Genomic DNA, 17,708 nt, shown 5'->3' on the forward strand with positions numbered 1-17,708 from the left:
TTATATGTACAAACACTTGCATACATAAATTCAAGAATTGTTTGCTTCGTCAGTTCAAACATCCCCATTTCTCTGTGGCAAATTAAGCAATCTTCTCATATGACCACTTGGTTTTCATTGTGCTCTCTGAAGAGCTGCTTCGAAGGCACTTCAAAAAGGAGTTTCTGAAGGGGTGGGGAAATAATTTACTGTCACAACAGCGTGTCCACAATTTTTTTCTTCCATGCTAAACATCAGTGGTTCTGAAACGGACCCAGGTGTTCTGCCACTTAAATGTCATTACGTTCTGACAGGCAGCTCTAAAAGTCTGATACATCAAAATGAAAGCAAGTAACAATAGTATGTGCCACATGAAGACGTTCTGAAAACTACCTTTTCTCCAGCCCAGGTAGTGCGGAAACCAGCAGAGTTTTTTAAAGTTAATTAAAGAATATAAAAAACAATAGCTTTTCCATATTCTCTCTATACACGTATCTGTATTTTTTATATTTTTACAAAATTACAAAGTCACAAAGGTTATACACAGTGCGGGATAGAATTATACAGATAACTGAAATGATAAACATTAAGCACTTATGTGCCAGAAATTAACCTAAGGATTTTACCTACATGTGATCATAGCGCACTATAGATACTACCTACCACCTCTAACTCCTATATGCATTAACTGAGTCCCTAACTTACCCATCATCACTTTGTAGATAGCCGAGGTTTAAACACATATATTCTATTTATTTATGCAGGTGATCAATCAGTTCAATATTCAATACACTATCACTCTGTTGGAAACCAAGTCAATTATTAATGGAGGTTCTCATTAGGTCCTCAAAGCCTTATGACAAGGATACGATTATTATCCTCATTGGTAAATGAAGAAATTGAGGTTTAGAGTCTTGGAATCAGATACCAAGGAGCAGATAAGGAGTCAGTGGGGAAGTCAGGCATTGAATTCATGTCCAATTTCAAAGCTGTGTATAGTATCTGGCACATAGTAAGTACTCAATGACAATTTCTGTGTATTATATATTCAAGTAAAGCTAACATAATACACAACTGTGGCACTTGTATGGGGTTCAGAGAAGACATCTTTAATGATTAAATGTTTTTTTGTAATTTGACGGATAAAGGAATCAAAGGGGTTTGTGATGTTTGATGTCTGTGACACACAAAAAGCAGATTACAATATAAAAACTTAGCCTCTGTAGTTTCTCCATTGCCCCCTTAAAAATATATCAAAACCCTGACCACGTTTTCATTGTTTATGAAATTATACTTTTTGTTCTTTCATATAATATTTTTAGATTACATAAAGAACAAAAGGGATAAAAATGATTCACATAGGAATTAATTTTTCAAAAACACTGCATGGATCAAAACATCTGTGTTATTCATAAAGGATACGAATATAACCTTATGCAAATTAGGACATGATTTGACATGCACACTTAGATACAAAGATCTACCCATTTATTTATGAAATTACACAGACACTATGGCAAGAATAAGGACCAAGGAGGGGCGCCTGGGTGGCTCAGTCGGTTAAGCGTCCGACTTCGGCTCAGGTCATGATCTCACGGTCTGTGAGTTCGAGCCCCACGTCGGGCTCTGTGCTGACAGCTCAGAGCCTGGAGCCCATTTCAGATTCTGTGTCTCCCTCTCTCTCTGCCCCTCCCCTGTTCATGCTCTGTCTCTCTCTGTCTCAAAAATAAATAAACATTAAAAATTTTTTTTTTTTTAAAAAGAATAAGGACCAAGGAAATAAACCATCTCTTTAATGCCTCTGGTTCAGGAGTCAGTAAAGTTTCTGTGCAAAGGTCATGACAGTATTTTAGTTTTCAGGCCTTTTCTGGTCTCTGTCACATATTCCTCTTTGTTTTTGTTCTTTAAACCTTTTAAAAAGCAAACACTATCTATGGCTCACAGGCTATTCAAAAACAGGACCCTTGACCCAGTGGTCATAATTTGTGGACCTTAAACGTCAGCAAATTATTCATAAACATAAAAGTCCAGTACCTTTTGTTAGGTAAGTTAAAAGGAAGAACCACTAAATGTAATGATGAGGATCAATTATTAATGATGTTCAATAGATGTTTAAGTGGGGTGAAAATTGTAACAAATATGTAGGAACCTTTGCCCAGGAGGATATTTGTTAGGTGCAGAAATTGGGGAAAGAAATGAATATTGAATAATAAGGAAAGAAATAAACTATAGCACACTGGTATGATTAAAACAATTTTTTTACCCAATATTCAAGAAGTTGATATAAAAATATTTACTACCCTGAGGGAAATGTTCCAAAACGGACTATTTGGAGCAAGCAGATTACCAAAAATACATCAAAATGAAAAAATGTTTTTAAGTAAAATAGAAATACCAAAAAAGTAAAAAAAAAAAAAAAAAAAAAAAAAGAAGAAGAAGAAAAAAAGAAAAGAAAAGAAAAGAAAAAAGTATTTACATGTTAACTATAGATTGTGGGTAAAACTTATTTTGTAAAAAATGTTACGTTTTCTAAAAACATTATCTATTTTTTCTGATTATAAAGGTAGTATAGGCTCATTTCATAAAATGTCAGAAACAGAAAAACAAACAAAAAGCAATGTGTCATACTACAACTCAGAGACAGTTATTTTTACATCTCATTCCATAAAGATATATATATGGAAATATATGTACAAAGATAATGTGGTATACAAAAATTTTTGTCCTTCTCTATCACTTCTTCTAAAATGAGTGTTTTTCTATATGATAAAATCCTCTTCAAAATTATAAAAAAAAATGGTCGTATTTGTATAAATACAATTGTATAATAAAACAATTATACAATTATTCGGTTGCTGTTGATGTTTTTTACACTATAAATATGGATAAAAAAAGTCTCTAGATAAAAATCTATGTGCATCTGTCTTCTCATAGAATAATTTCTAGAATTACTGGGTGAAATAAATAATAGAAGTATATTCAAATAGAACTATATATATAATAACTATATAGAATAGAATAGGAAACAGAATACAATTGCATAGAAAACTATGCAATTATATATACATACACTATGTATAACAATACATATATATATAACTATATATATCTAACTATGTATGTTATTTAACATACTAACTATATATGTTATTTAACTATATATGTTAAGTATATGTGTTTTTTAGTACTATACACACTAACTGTGTATGTTACTTAATTACTATTTTAAAAAGTTAGGGCCATCTGCAATCACAGCAGGCTATCACAGTGACCATTTCCCACATCCTCATCATCACCAGGCATTTGTTTCCTCTCGTCATTACCATTTTCACAAGGGAGAATAACTTCTGTCTGGATTTAGTTACAATGGTAAGACTCTGGTGCACTCGGAGGCAGAGAAGGGAATCACAGACAACAAACACCAGGAAGAACCTTACCCACAGCTGCTTTCTTCAGAGTTTTCCAGACTTCAGCAGAATTTATCACACAGTTATGATGAGACAGTGGCATGTATTCTTTTAAAACCTTTAATGTGTGAATTTTAAAATATTCTTTATATGATTTCTTCCATACTTTTGTGGTTAATGTCTAATACTATCAATTTATTTCAACAACAACAAAAAGAAGGAAATAAAGGTTTACAAGTGCTTTCCCTCACCACCACAGAGCACAAATACAGAATTCTAAGGAGGCAGAGGCATTAAAGGTTTGCAATTAAGTGGATTCTGCAGGTGTAGATCTGTAAATAGTTACACTTTTTGTTTTTATGCCACACTTCAGAGAATTCACAACAGCTCTGCATATATGCAAACCAATTTCCGTTGTGATGCCCTCTTTATATAATGCCAGTAATTTCACATTTCCCGCTGTGAGATGACAAAGCGTGATTACAGTTTGTCCAGATGCAGCGACCCAGTCATCAGGATTGCTTCTATATCTGAATAACTTTCAGTTGCCCCGGATCTCATGAATAGCAAATGCAGAATCAAGTCAAAAGCCTGAAATATGAATGCAACTTGAATTGTGAAGCCAGATATCTGATTGTGTCCTGAATGCTGTATTGGGTTTATAATAACTCAAAATAATTTCATGCACTGCCTATATTTATTCACTGTGAAAAGATCACATCAAATTGAACCTGAATACTTTTTCAAGATAAGGGGAACAACACAGAAATGATCTGATGTAGTTGTTACACCCTGGAACTGAGAAAGGACTATTCCACAATTTTTTTCAGACCTCTGAGCTACTCTTTGGGCAGAAATCTGGTCATTTGATGTTAGGTACTTAACACGTGACAGTTCATTTAAGAACATATGTATGAAATATATTTTTCTATGAATGTGTATTTTTGAGGGCACTACATGAAATCTTGGCAATTCGTCCTTTTATTTTTTAATGGAACTAACCAAGACAGCATCCTTTTTAATGAGATACAACATACATTACATAATCAATATATTAAATGTCAGACCGTCTATGCTGGTCCTTCATTCTCTGTAAAACTATATATAGCTTATTATTATACTGTCATGATGTTTTATAATACTATTTGATCAAAATTAGTGATTGTGCAGGTTATAAAAATATATTCTAGATATCTTAACCTTCCCTTATTAGCTGTCAAGGGAATTACATGTACACATGCATACACGAAACTTTACCACAGGTCCTTGGGAAATAAAACTCTATCACTATTTAGTTAACTCTTGTAGCCAATGATTGGTCAGTTATATTTTGAGAAGAAACATATTTTGTGAAGAAACATACACCTTCTTATGACATCTGAAACTCAACAGCTTGCATGTCTGTCTCCACATGCCTACTCAATGTGTGTTTTTTGCTCAGTGTGGGAGAGATGTTTGTGAATGGGCCAAGAAATATGCAAACTCAGTAGTCAGAAAGAAATCTTGGCAGATGAAAGCATTTGCAAGATTGTATCCAAAGTGTTCTGAAGTTTCTCTAAAAGGCAACAGGACTGAGAGAATTTAAAAACTAGCTCCAGATTAAAAAAGGAAGCCCATATAAAGTGATAGTGTGTAAGAGGTTACAGTTGCTACAACTCCCCCTCAGCTTAAAAAAATCTTGGTTTTGCTTGAAGAAAGTACAAGTGACTGTCTGGGAGGTGACATTCTGAAGCTTTTCATCTAGATTATGGCCAGCGTTTTTGGAAAATACTCTCCTCTTTGTTTTTTCTATGTGCCTCCTGTCATCACTTTCCCTGCTTTTCAGTCAGACCATTTTTCTGAAGGCTCTAGAGGTGGGGCTGGGAGAATAACATTCTGGAAAGGACACTGCAAACGTCCATGCCAGACCTTTTGATGAATGACGTACTTCAACGTAGGTTAAGTATGTTGTAGTAACAAACTTCTTCAAATGGCAGTGGTTTAATGCAAAAAAAGATTTGTAGCTCACTCACACTACATAGTTACTATGGAATCAGAGGGCGGAGAAGAGATACTACTTCACTGTGGTCACCAAGGAGCCCGGAGTGATGGAGTCGGGGGGAAACAGGAAACCCTGCTTTGGTACCTCTGCTCACACTTCACTAGCCAAAACTAGCTGTGCCCACACATGGTATTAAAAGGGGCAGGGAAATAAAATTCTGCCATATGCCGGAGGGCAGGAACCAGATCAGTAAGTGGTCTTACTGGTCACTACAAATGGAAATACATAAACCCAGAGAAAGTGGTCTGTACCAATTTATGTGGGGTTTTTTCCCCTTCCCTCCCCCTCTCCTCTCCTTTCTCTGTCTCCCTCTTTTTCCCTTAAAGAGGTATGTGAGCCTGAATACTGTAGCGTCATCACCTCAAACCTTAAAAACTCCTCAGAACGCCCTGTCCTCTAGAAGCTCAATTCCCAAAGGCCCTGTTACAACTGTCCATCCCCAGAAAGTAATCAAAACTCAGAAGAGTCACAGTCTTGCAATCTTCCAACCTTCATTAAACATCAGGCACAATCAAAAGATTTTATTTTTAAAAGGTTTTATATTACTCCTGTGGCTTCACCTTTTAAAGCAGAAGATGGTATAATTATAAAGCAAAGGTTATTTCACAGGGGCTGGAAGTTTGAAGCGCCCTAAGCAAATTGTCAGAATCATTTCATTCCTGACTAAATGAGAATTTTGTGACTTGTAATTCACTTCACCTTTCTAAAAATATTAATCTCAAAGTGTTTTCAGATGGCGCTGATCAAATCCTTTTTTTTTTCTTTTGTAAATACAGGACTATAGGAGAAAATTTATAATGAAAAACATAAATATATCTTCATTTTGCTGAATTATTCAAGATGAGACATGTTCATTCAGGCTGATAAACTAATAGTTTTTCGTGCCTTTCCCAGAGACCTAACTCACTTCCAATACAAGAGCCTATGGATCGGAATTGTCACCAGTGTTTAGAATCACAGTTTGATATAGCCAGGATTCTGCTTTTGAATGATATGGCCATGTACAGCAGAAATTACTTACTTAAGTAATAAACTGGTCATTAGTTTCTGTTTCTATATCCTCCTTCAACTGACTTTAAGAGGTTTTGTCTCAAGTGAAGCAATCCTAGTTATTTCCATCTCTTGAAGAGAACTTAGATGTGGTTAGCTGCCTTTCTCATTAGGTGTCATATAAAAAAAAATGACACCAAATAGCCTATTATGTATATAGAGGTACTTTTGTTCTTCAAACTCCATTAAGTTCTTATAAACCTCAATTAAGTAAAAGAACACCTAATTAGAACAGTCTGTTTTCAACAGACTAAGAACTTTGCAAGGAAGAAGATTCCAGGACCTTATGCCTAACTACTGCCTTTGCCATGTGCCCAAGCCTTAGTATTTGATCCTACACAGTAAATTCATTCGTATTTATTTCAAGTAAATCAGATTAGTCCTGCTGTGATTCATACTTTATACCATGAGGCCTCTGGGAGATTATATATTCGGGAAACATCCTCTGTAGATAGAGTAAGTCTACAGCAGGCAGGAACATGGCTTATATTCATGAAGATTCAAATTGAATCAAAACTTGTAAGTGAAATATGGAAGAGGGAAACAAAATCAAACTCTGTGACTTTAGATATTTCATTTGAATGAAATTCCAAATATTTATCCAATTTCAAGAGTTGATAAATTATCAATAATTTTATAAATAATGGAAAATACTAATAGAGATGATCATTGGTACTTAATAAATTCTTGCTGAAGAAACAAACAAATTCACACACACATATATATATATATATATACACACACACACACACATATATATATATATACACACACACACACATAACAGTATAGTTAGAGCTTAGACAGCATGGAAATATGTATTTAAAAAATCCTTCACTATATGAGCAATCAACATGTGCTAAGGTAATCCTCCCCCAAAATACGTATTTCAAATGAAAAGAAGTTGAATTGCATGTTGTATTCTATGATTAATTGTATCTATTTTTTTAGTGGGGGAGGGGATTAAATCACTGTGATCAAAGTTTTAAGCTGTTAAGCAAATTCTGACTCAAATTAAAAAATTAGTCATTGTTTTGGATTATTTTTTGATTAAATCCCTAATGCCTTCTTCATTTATTCGTTCTAACACACTTACTGAATATCCACATTCCCTAGCCTGGAGCCATAGCAGAGATCAACTGAGATATAATTGCAGCTCATTTGCTAAAACCTTGAAAATTGCAAATATTTGCTTTTCCAAATATAATCCCAATCATTCTCACTCAACTGCAACCTACCAGAGCTCTGGGAGTGGGAAAGAGTGGATCTGTGCATACAACCCCAGCTTATTTAGGCTGCAGGTGGTGGTGAGTTTGTTTCTGAAGTTAAAATAAAACACTTGACAATTATAAATTTTAGTTGTGTGGTACTTTCCAACTTAAAGTATTTGTTTGCTCTCTCAAAATCTGGGTATGTCCATGGAAGAGAATGCAACCAGATAATGTGAACATCTTTCATGGATGTCACTGGAACTGATCAAGAATCCATTAGCCCATATTTCACATAGTCCCCTGTGCTATATTAAGTACCAAAATACAAGCATGGTTAAAAACCAAAACAAAACAAAATAAAGCGAACAACAAAAAGTGCTCTGTCCCAGGGGTACCTGGGTGGCTTAGTCAGTTGAGTGTCTGACTCTTGGTTTCGGCTCAGGTCATGACTTCACGGTTTGTAGGATCGAGCCCTGGGCCAAACTCGGAGCCGACAGCAAGGAGCCTGCTTGGGATTCTCTCTCCGCCCCCCCCACACCTCCCATGCACCGTCGCATACACTCTCTCTCTCAAAATAAATAAACTTTAAAAACCAACTGCACTGTCCCAGCAGTCACATAAGTTAGGATGAGGAGGGGAAGTAAAGCAATAATGACAGGATATGAGAAGTATAATAAATGAGGATAGAGCCAAATGTGATGGGAGTCTGAAGGACAGAACAACTAACCTGCAGTGGAGATTCAAAGAAGGCTCAAGGAGTAGGTGGCCTTTGGACTGTGGCTTGAATAACAACAGCAGTGGGGTTGACAGTGAAGCATCTCTTGGTAAGAAACAAGTTCAGATAAATGCCCAGGGTCAAGAGGGATCACAGAGAACTGGAGGATGGGGACATTTGTGGTTTGGGTGGGCAAGGTGGGAACCCAGGGCAGGCTGGGATAGGGCTCTGGAATTCCACCGCAAGTTGAAGGCTGCTCTTCAGGCAAAGAGAAAGAATCTGAAATAATCTGATCTGATTCATGGAGGGAAACTAAGATAGTGGCAGGAAAGAGTTTCTTTTTTAAATGAAGGAGAAAAAAAAAAGTAAGGATAGTGGGGTCTTCTGAATAATTAAAAGCAATAAATAATGGTCCAAAATTTATCACCAAATTATATATTAAGTAACTGAAAGATAAACTACATTATCATTCAAACAAACACTCTGCAAATTTATGTCCCTTTTTTCCTTTCTTTTTTTGGGGTCAGATCACATCACAGTGTGATCTCTGGACCTCAATGGTTAATGCATTATTGACTTTTATTGTTCACGTGCATGTGCCCTTGATTTATCATTAACAGCACGGACCCAGCTGGGTAAATCTATTACAGGATTTGATTACGACGCTATTTAAGACTGATATTTTATCGAACTAACTCTCCAAATTAACTAATTTTTTAATGCATCAATGTACCCTTAAACCACATGTACCCAAAACAAAACAAAACAAAAATCCTTACAGCCATAAACATACTATCTTGTGTAAGTAAAAACACAGCAGAATGTCCTCAGAACTTTCATATATAATTAAGCCCAAGAATACTTCCACTTAAACAACGCAACAGAAAAATCCCAATGACTGGCTTACCAAATTGTTTCGATTTTTATTCACGAGAGGTATTTATTTACCTGAGAGAAACTGCATGTGGCCCATATATCTCTCTCACTGCTGACAAATCAGCTTCAAGCTGTGGGTGCTTGTGCAGTTCCCCGTCATAGTTCACCTGATGGAAAGGGATGGTTTAGAAATGACTTAGGGATGGTGAAGAGAATCAAAAGAATCAAATACAAACCATCTCTTGGACAGGTGTTACCCTGCAAGTTGTGCCATAGACATTTCTCACTGAAAAATACAGAGAATACAGCAGTATATTCGCTAAAGTTCATAGGTTCACCTATGTCTAGTATAACTTACTATGCTTGAAAGGAAAATTAGACTACCTTGATATGGGGAAAAGATCAATGTTAAAAAGAACCAAGTAGTGGCTGGCAGATAATCTGAAAACTTCTAGACTGAATATCTATACTGAGAAAAAGCATTTACTTCCCCTCTGCAAATACTAGCTGTGTAAACAAAAATCCAAACTGGAAGGATTATTTTGCATAATGTTGAAGTGCAACACTGGTTAGAGAATCATTAGGAAAAGTATCCCATTGCTGGACGGGCATTCTTGGAGAGAAGAAGCCCAGGTGTATGTATACGTTCACGCCTCTGCAGCCTTGTCTATGCTCCATTGATAAATTACTGGTTTTTGATTCCAGAAAAGTAAACTGACTTGCATTCTTTTACACAATAATAAATTTGGCTTTAAAACACCACTCTAACATACTACCTTCCCATTATACTATCCAAGTTACAAAGCTATTTGATCAAGGGGTGCCAGGGTGGCTCAGTCAATTAAGTGTCCAATTTCGGCTCAGGTCATGATCTCACAATTCATAGGTTCGAGTCCCGCATCAGGCTCTGTGCTGACAGCTCGGAGCCTGGAGCCTGCTTCAAATTCTGTGTCTCCCTCTCTCTCTGCCCCTCCCCTGCTCACAAGAGAGCTCTCTCTCTCTGTCTCTTAAAAAATGAATAAACATTAAAAAAACACTTTTTTTAATTAAAAAAAACAAACATAACAAAGCTTTTTGGTCAAGGAATTTACAGAAACATGGAGCACCTGGGTGGCTCAGTCAGTTAAGGGTCTGACCCCTGGTTTTGGCTCAGGTCATTATCTCATGGTTTGTGAGATGGAGCCTGCTTGGGATTCTCGCTCTCCCTCTCTCTCTGCCCTTTCCCCACTAGCTCAATCTCTCTCTCTCTCTCAAAATAAATAAACTTAAAAATAATTTTTTAAAAAAGTTTACAGAAATGAACAAGATGCCTTATATAGCCAAATCCTAAAATCAACTCCACGGTTTAAAATTTTAACATGATCCTGGAAAAATAGTGAATTCTTTTATATATGCGGCTATGCCATTCTCATATATATATAAATTACGATGTTTCTTCACCAACATTTTTCAACAAACACTTTACAACAGTGTAAGAGGAAAAGACAATGAATACAAACATTAAGGATGCTCGGTAATGAGGGACCATCAACATTGATAAAGGTTAATCATCTTCTATTTAAAACTAACCATCCATCCATGCTTTTGTTAGAAGTGTCATCATTTCAAAATAATGACTGAGCCCAATATGCTTAAGAAATATAAAAGTCAAAAAACTTTTATTTTATGATACAATGCTGCTGCCTGCAAAATCTCAGTGATGAAGCAAGACAACTTCAGTGTGAGTGATTACAGTCAAAGAGTTGCAAAAGTAACCTTGATTTCTGAAAATATGTAGAAATGAGAAACGGAGAAATTATATAGGTTTCCAAGTTAGCTCCAGAACTAACACACAGGTCTCTCAGATCACAAGCACAGATTTCCACTAGGGCGTAAGGGCTACTGCGAACTCTGCGAGTGGGTATTTGACGGGTCTGATGTGCTTACCTGTCCTCCATAATAAAATTCTTCAGAATCATTATCACCTTCAGAATCTTCTTCCACTGTACTATTTTGTCTTGACTCCTTAAATAACAGATTAAGAAAAGAATTTTAATGGTCAGATTAGCTTACCTTCTTTTGAAAAGAAAGTAGCAAGTGGCCATAACAGATAGGTCTTGTGCTTGCTTATCACATGGATTTTATATAAAAAACGTGTGTGGTGTAGTACAAGCCAAAAACAAAAGGCAGTAAGAGACAGTTTTGTCAGTGTAGTAAGCTCTATTGTACATCTTTTTTAAAAGTTCTATTTCATTGATTTTGAGTTGTACAATTTACCATTTGATGTTTACATAAAACTACGTGTCATCAACTACAACTTTGGTTTTGTTCTGATAAAAACATCTGACAAGTTCATACTGATTCAATTGTTTATTAAAAAGTTCCTCAGCATTGGGGCGCCTGGGTGGCTCTGTCAGTTAAGACTCAGAGTTCGGCTCAGGTCATGATCTCGTAGTTTCTGAGTTCATACTGATTCAATTGTTTATTAAAAAGTTCTTCAGCACTGGGGCGACTGGGTGGTTCAGTTAAGACTCAGAGTTTGGATCAGGTCGTGATCTCGTGGTTTTCAAGTTCGAGCCGTGCATAGGGCTCTGTGCTGACAGCTCAGAGCCCGGAGCCTGCTTCGGATTGTGTGTGTCTCTCTCTCTGCCCCTGCCCCATTCATGCTCTGTCTGTCTCTCTCTCTCTCTCTCCCTCTCCCTCAAAAATAAATAAACATTGAAAAAAAAAAAAAGTTCCTCAGCATTGTTTATTTATCCCTCACCGTGCTCACTTCCACTACCAACTCTACATAATGGTATGAAATAAAAGACACTCTAACTCCAATAATACAAAAATCAAATTATGAAAATAAATATGAATTACATTATGAAGAGAACTTTCTACATACAGAAATTATTTACTTTAGATTTCAGATTTCAAAAGGATGTTTAATTAAATATGCCTGAACTTGAAGTCTGAGTTTCTAATTAATGGAACCACATATGCTTTGTGTCTGAAGTTCAAACAGTAAAATTTTACCTAAAGTAACTAATGATGATATTCCCATACTCGGCCGGCTCTGTTAAAATAATTAGGAGAAAGGCAAATCCCATTAGACACAGGAATCTATCAACCCAATGTTTTGGAATCGTTTCTAAATTTCTAGACCAAATTTCAAATTCTTAAGGAAAACGAAAAACCTACAAAAGGGAATTTGGGTTTTATAAAATGCTAACAGATTTGGGTTTGGGGGCCAGTATTGCTAAATCTGTGGTTCTCACTGTGGATGAAGGAGAGTAGAGGGAACAATACAATACTAAGGGGCGGGGGGGGGGGGGGTTTGTTCCGGGTGCGTAGTTTGAAAAGCAAAAAATTGTCAGTCCCGTTGCACTCATCTTGTTTTTTTTAACACCCCAGTGTTTATTGACTGATTCTAGCAGATTTTTTAAAGGTGAGGAAGGGGTAGCAGGAATTTGTTGTTGATGTTGTTTTAACATTGGCCACTAATAATAAGACTATATACCCCTTCTCTTTGCTACCTTAGGTAAAGAGATCACCTTTTACAAATGAAATGGTAAGGGTTCCACATGCAGCTGTTAGAACTGTAAGTTACAGAAGATGCTCCTCAGTCAACTACATTACTTGACCAAATACAGAGAATAAGTTAAGCTTTGTGTGCACTTGATTTAGATTTAAGCCAGACATTTTTTCTGTTAAAGGCAGCTTCCTTCTCAGGGTTAATTCTAGGTCACTACCCTTCCCTATACTTAAGTCTCTTGGCCACAAGCCTGTGCTTCATACACTATATGCAGTCTTTTTTTTTTTTTAATTTTTTTAAATGTTAATTTATTTTTGAGACAGAGAGAGACAGAGCATGAATGGGGGAGGGGCAGAGAGAGAGGGAGACACAGAATCCGAAGCAGGCTCCAACTCCGAGCTGTCAGCAAAGAGCCCAATGCAGGGCTCGAACTCACGGACCGTGAGATCATGACCTGAGCCGAAGTCCGAAGTTCAACCGACTGAGCCACCCAGGCGCCCCTACAGTCTTAACCTAAATAGCAATGATATTAACTATAAACACAAGGTAAGTTTACAATGTATTCTGTTTTGAATAAAGTATAAAATACGAAATGTAACCTCCATACCTCTCCATTTTCCTTCTGTAATTTTGATTTTATGGATAAGCAACAGTTAATGTCATTTGTCTTCCTTAATTCTGAAAGAAAGTTATAAAACATCATTTATAAAACATCATTTTAGTTTTCAGCAGGCTATTTATCAAATATTTATAAGTTTCAGTATAAAAACATGCCTCCGGTGATTCTCTCTTTGCCAAAAGATTAAGGAATGTTTTATAATTATATTATGTTAGGAAGTTACATGATATATAAGCTATTTTTTCATTGCCCATCAAAATATGGTCAAACCAAAGTGTCACTATACAGACCCCTTCAGCTCTCGTTTATGTATTTTGTGGGATCTACATTGCCTTAAGTAAGCTTTTTAAATATTCATTTTGTCTACCAGTGTCATTATGCATGGAATATTTTCATAAGAGTGAATATCAACGCAATGCATTTAAACAGGGCTTTTTTAAAGTAGTGTAAATTTATGTGTTTAAAAAACTGTTGAAAAACAAACTAATGCAAGTTAGACAGAAAATTTGTATGGGACACCAGATTTATAGATGCTAAAGATAAATATCTGTTACATGGGCTAAAAGAACAAAAATAAATAAATAAAGCTACCTATAGCCAAGAAAACATTAATCTAGAGTTTAAAAAAACAGTATATTCCTATTACCTGTTGCTATCCGGTGGAAAATTATTGGAATTGGCTCCGTAGTAACTAATACATCTTCATCATTTTCTGAACTTGACACATACGTATTATCTGCAAAGAAATATGGATAATTCAAGGCATGGTAACCAAAAAAAATACACCCTTTATTAAAAAAAGTTAAATTATATCCACATCGCTTCCATCACTCAGGAAGCACATACTACTGCTCTGGTTAATCTCAGACAAAATTAAGTATACGTGATTTATCACAGATTTACATGTGATTTAATTTTAAATGGCGTCTTCAAAGACACTTGTGTCTCCTAGAGAAATACAGACTGCAGATAGAGACTGTTCCCCAAACAGGAAGCAGATACTGGGAAAAAGCTAAAACAAGAACATTTGGTGCAATAAAAAAATTCAATATCAAGTCATTAAAAAAACTGAACCAAAGCCCTGGTTGAAAATCATACCTCCATATTACTCTAATGTATATTTTTAAATGATATTAAGTCTCACAATTCTTCTTCTTCCATAAATTAATTCCATTAAATAATACTAAGCAAGTTGAATGCACAGAAAATATTAAATTATTCCACAGCTTTTTTTATTCATTATTTGTTTTCTCCAGAAAAAAATATTTTAATAAATTTAGGATTTTTCCCTAAAAATACAGATCTTTGTGTATATAATATAACACACAGCCATTTATTCTACTTTGTTCATTGACAATTACTGGGCATCTGTGAGACCGCTGTTTGTTACCAAATGCTTCACCAATTCATTAATTATGGTCCTATAATACTCTCATTGACACTGTATAAAATATAAAAAGTGTAAAATATTCCCAACAAATAACAGAAACCTGTTATCAATTTCTGCAAAAGGAAATGAGCATTCTGACAACTGACTGAGTACACGATAAAAGATCTTGAGCCAAGTTTTCATAATATTGTGTCAGTACAGTGAGAACACGATCTTTAACCGATAGATATCAAAGTCACTACTTTATTTGCAAAGAAACATCTGCACTGTGTTTAGACCTTGAGTGCAGTGAGTCGAGAGTGATATGTGTTCACAGCATAGTCTCAAAGACTCTCAATAGACATAAGGCTTTACTAATAATTCTGGAAGGTGAGAGGAGACGAATGTGGATTAGATTTGAAACAAAACAGGTTTGCCTCATTACTTTGTTTTAATTACAAATTTTGCCTTGTTTCACTTTCAAGTAGCATTGAGGAGGGTGTGAGATTTTTGTGTTTATCAAGTGGGACCACAGATTAAGAAACAGGTTTAATATAAATTTGTTTTAATTACTGTTTCATCACATTGGTTGAGACTTTGACCGTTTATCTGGAGTCTCTTCTGTCAATAACCTCATACTCTGAGGTGAAGAGTAAACCCCTCTATTAAAGCCAGTATTTCAATTTCTTAAACGCTCATTCAGAGGATTACTGATCCAAAGTTATTTGCTACTGAATCAACTCAATTAGTTTTTCCCTGTAGATAATGTATTCCTTGAAGCAAACTTATGGAGAAAAGGAGTATTAAAAATAAAAGTGAGCATTAAAGCAAAAAAGTAATAGCTAACCACCACCTAGAAGGGGAGATCCCCAAAAATCCACAAAGTGCACACAGTATCATGCAGTATCTCAGTGTCATGGACGGGAGCATTTTACTAAATCTTTAAGAGGAAAGTAAATTAGGGCATTCTGTTTTTGAAAACAAGGAAGTGAATAACTCAATTTAATGGATCCAATGGCTTAGGTGGTGTTGACACTACAAGGCAGTCAGCTTTGATTCAAGAGAATGTAATTTGAATTGAACGAATGAACACACGTTGCATAATGCTTTAAGACAGGATTATGCAGTCAAACACATCATTTTCTAAGAGATTTTTTTTTTTTTTTTTTTTTTTTACCAGTTTGTATCTTGATTAGTGTTTAGGCATTTGAACACTTTCAATTTCTGTTTCTGGCTAAATTTACCCAAGCCAAAATGTTTTCAGGTTTCATGCCAATATCTATTAAATCATCATTACGACATCACAGGCCCGATCAAAGAGATATATATACCCAAGTGAAAATAAAATGTAGGACAGTAGACAAAGCACATAAAATCTAGACCCAACTACCAACTAGCTATTGATCCCTTTTAACTAACCCATGGTTGCTTTAGTTCTAAAGTGAAGGTCTGCAGATGCTCTTTGAGGATCGTCCCAGCTGTATGAATGAATTCTGTTTTCTCTTTTCGTTGTTCTTTAAATAATCATTTCTAAACCTTCCTCAAACTATTTTGACATCTGTAATAATAAAATCATCTTTGTTTAGACATGAGAAAGTAGGACATAAAAAGGATAAGGAATGCATTTAAGGTAACAGAATGAGTCAGTGACTGAATAGAATGTTTTCAAACTCAAATTCCTTCTCTGGAATTCTCCCACTTGACTCCAGAGGTGCCAATTTTTTTTTTTTTTTGCCCCCGAAAATTCCGAGGACAGCTAGGTTCCTTAACGTGTAAGTTTTGTAGGGACCTATAGATCATTATTAAAGGCTGTTAACAATGTGACTATTTTCTCTTCCCTGCCCTACCAGACTATGCAAGCCATTACTGGGACTTCCATGGACAACTGGGGCAAGATGGGTAGAGAGCTATGAGAAAGCATCTGTGAAACTATTGTTTCCATTCTATTTCAAAGGCAACATAATTTAAGCCAAGTCATTCCATTATTGATTACTACATACCTTTAGAAAAATAATACAATTATAATAATAATTATATTGGCTTTGTAATATAATCTGGATATCTCCCCTGAGTGTTATATTATGTAATATTTATACACTTCATATCACCTTCAAACCAATCAACTATTATCCCTATTTTAAAGATGGGGAAGCCAAAGCTAAGAGAAATCAAACAATTTGCCCAAATTATTTAAGTAATTAAGGGGCGGCTGGGTGGCACAGTCGGTTAAGTGTCCAACTTGGGCTCAGGTCTTGATCTTGTGGTTCATGAGTTCGAGCCCCATATCGGCTCTCTGCTGTCACGCAGAGCCCCCACTTCAGGTCCTGTCTCTCTCTCTCTGTCTCTCCCCTGCTTTCTCGTTCTCTCTGTCTCTCAAAAATAAACAAAAAAAAATTACACATGGCAAGTAAGTGGTAAAACTGTCTGAATTCAAACATCAGTTCTTTGCTATGCTTTTTTTAATATTAAAAAGCTGTCACTCAACAATCGCAATATCTTGTAAAACATAAAAAAGGGATGAGAAAATTCACAACCACCAGTAGGTGAGCCTCCTAATTAAAGGTGGGAACTGATGAGAAAAAATTCTGCTGTTCTGTTCCAGTGGAGCCAATTATCTGTGACTTGTAATATATTTGCCTCCAAAAAGCAAAAATCTGTCTACAGTATAAATTCCATAAGGAAGCACAAGTAAACCAGAAGGTTGCTCTATTTCTTCGCTGCATTTAAAAAAGCCCACATATCATTTAACATTGCATTTATGAACATGTTACTTAAAGTATACTTAATACTCAATAAAGATCTTCTTTGTTCACACAAAACAAAACTATGACATGAATTTCAATAGGTGGCACAGGTTACTTAATACATTAAAATTATGAAGTGATAAATCTGTTCCTAAGGAAATAAACAAAGTGCCATAATCCTGAATCTGGAGGATTATG

At 35.6% G+C, this 17,708-nt stretch overlaps 1 protein-coding gene across 2 annotated transcripts in view; it reads right to left on the bottom strand.

The window, feature by feature from the left end:
- The window catches only part of PARP8 (poly(ADP-ribose) polymerase family member 8), a 175,798-nt gene that overhangs the window by 55,873 nt on the left and 102,217 nt on the right, over positions 1-17,708 (bottom strand). For both annotated transcript variants that reach the window (XM_053200812.1, XM_015085963.3), the window contains exons 5-8: positions 14,044-14,133; positions 13,386-13,456; positions 11,206-11,283; positions 9,352-9,446 (exon numbers count right to left, since the gene is read on the bottom strand). In XM_053200812.1, coding sequence (XP_053056787.1) covers positions 9,352-9,446; positions 11,206-11,283; positions 13,386-13,456; positions 14,044-14,133 — 334 coding nt within the window. The remainder of the gene's footprint in view (positions 1-9,351; positions 9,447-11,205; positions 11,284-13,385; positions 13,457-14,043; positions 14,134-17,708) is intronic.

Source organism: Acinonyx jubatus, chromosome A1, assembly GCF_027475565.1.
Source record: "Acinonyx jubatus isolate Ajub_Pintada_27869175 chromosome A1, VMU_Ajub_asm_v1.0, whole genome shotgun sequence".
NCBI classification, from domain to species: Eukaryota; Metazoa; Chordata; class Mammalia; order Carnivora; family Felidae; genus Acinonyx; species Acinonyx jubatus.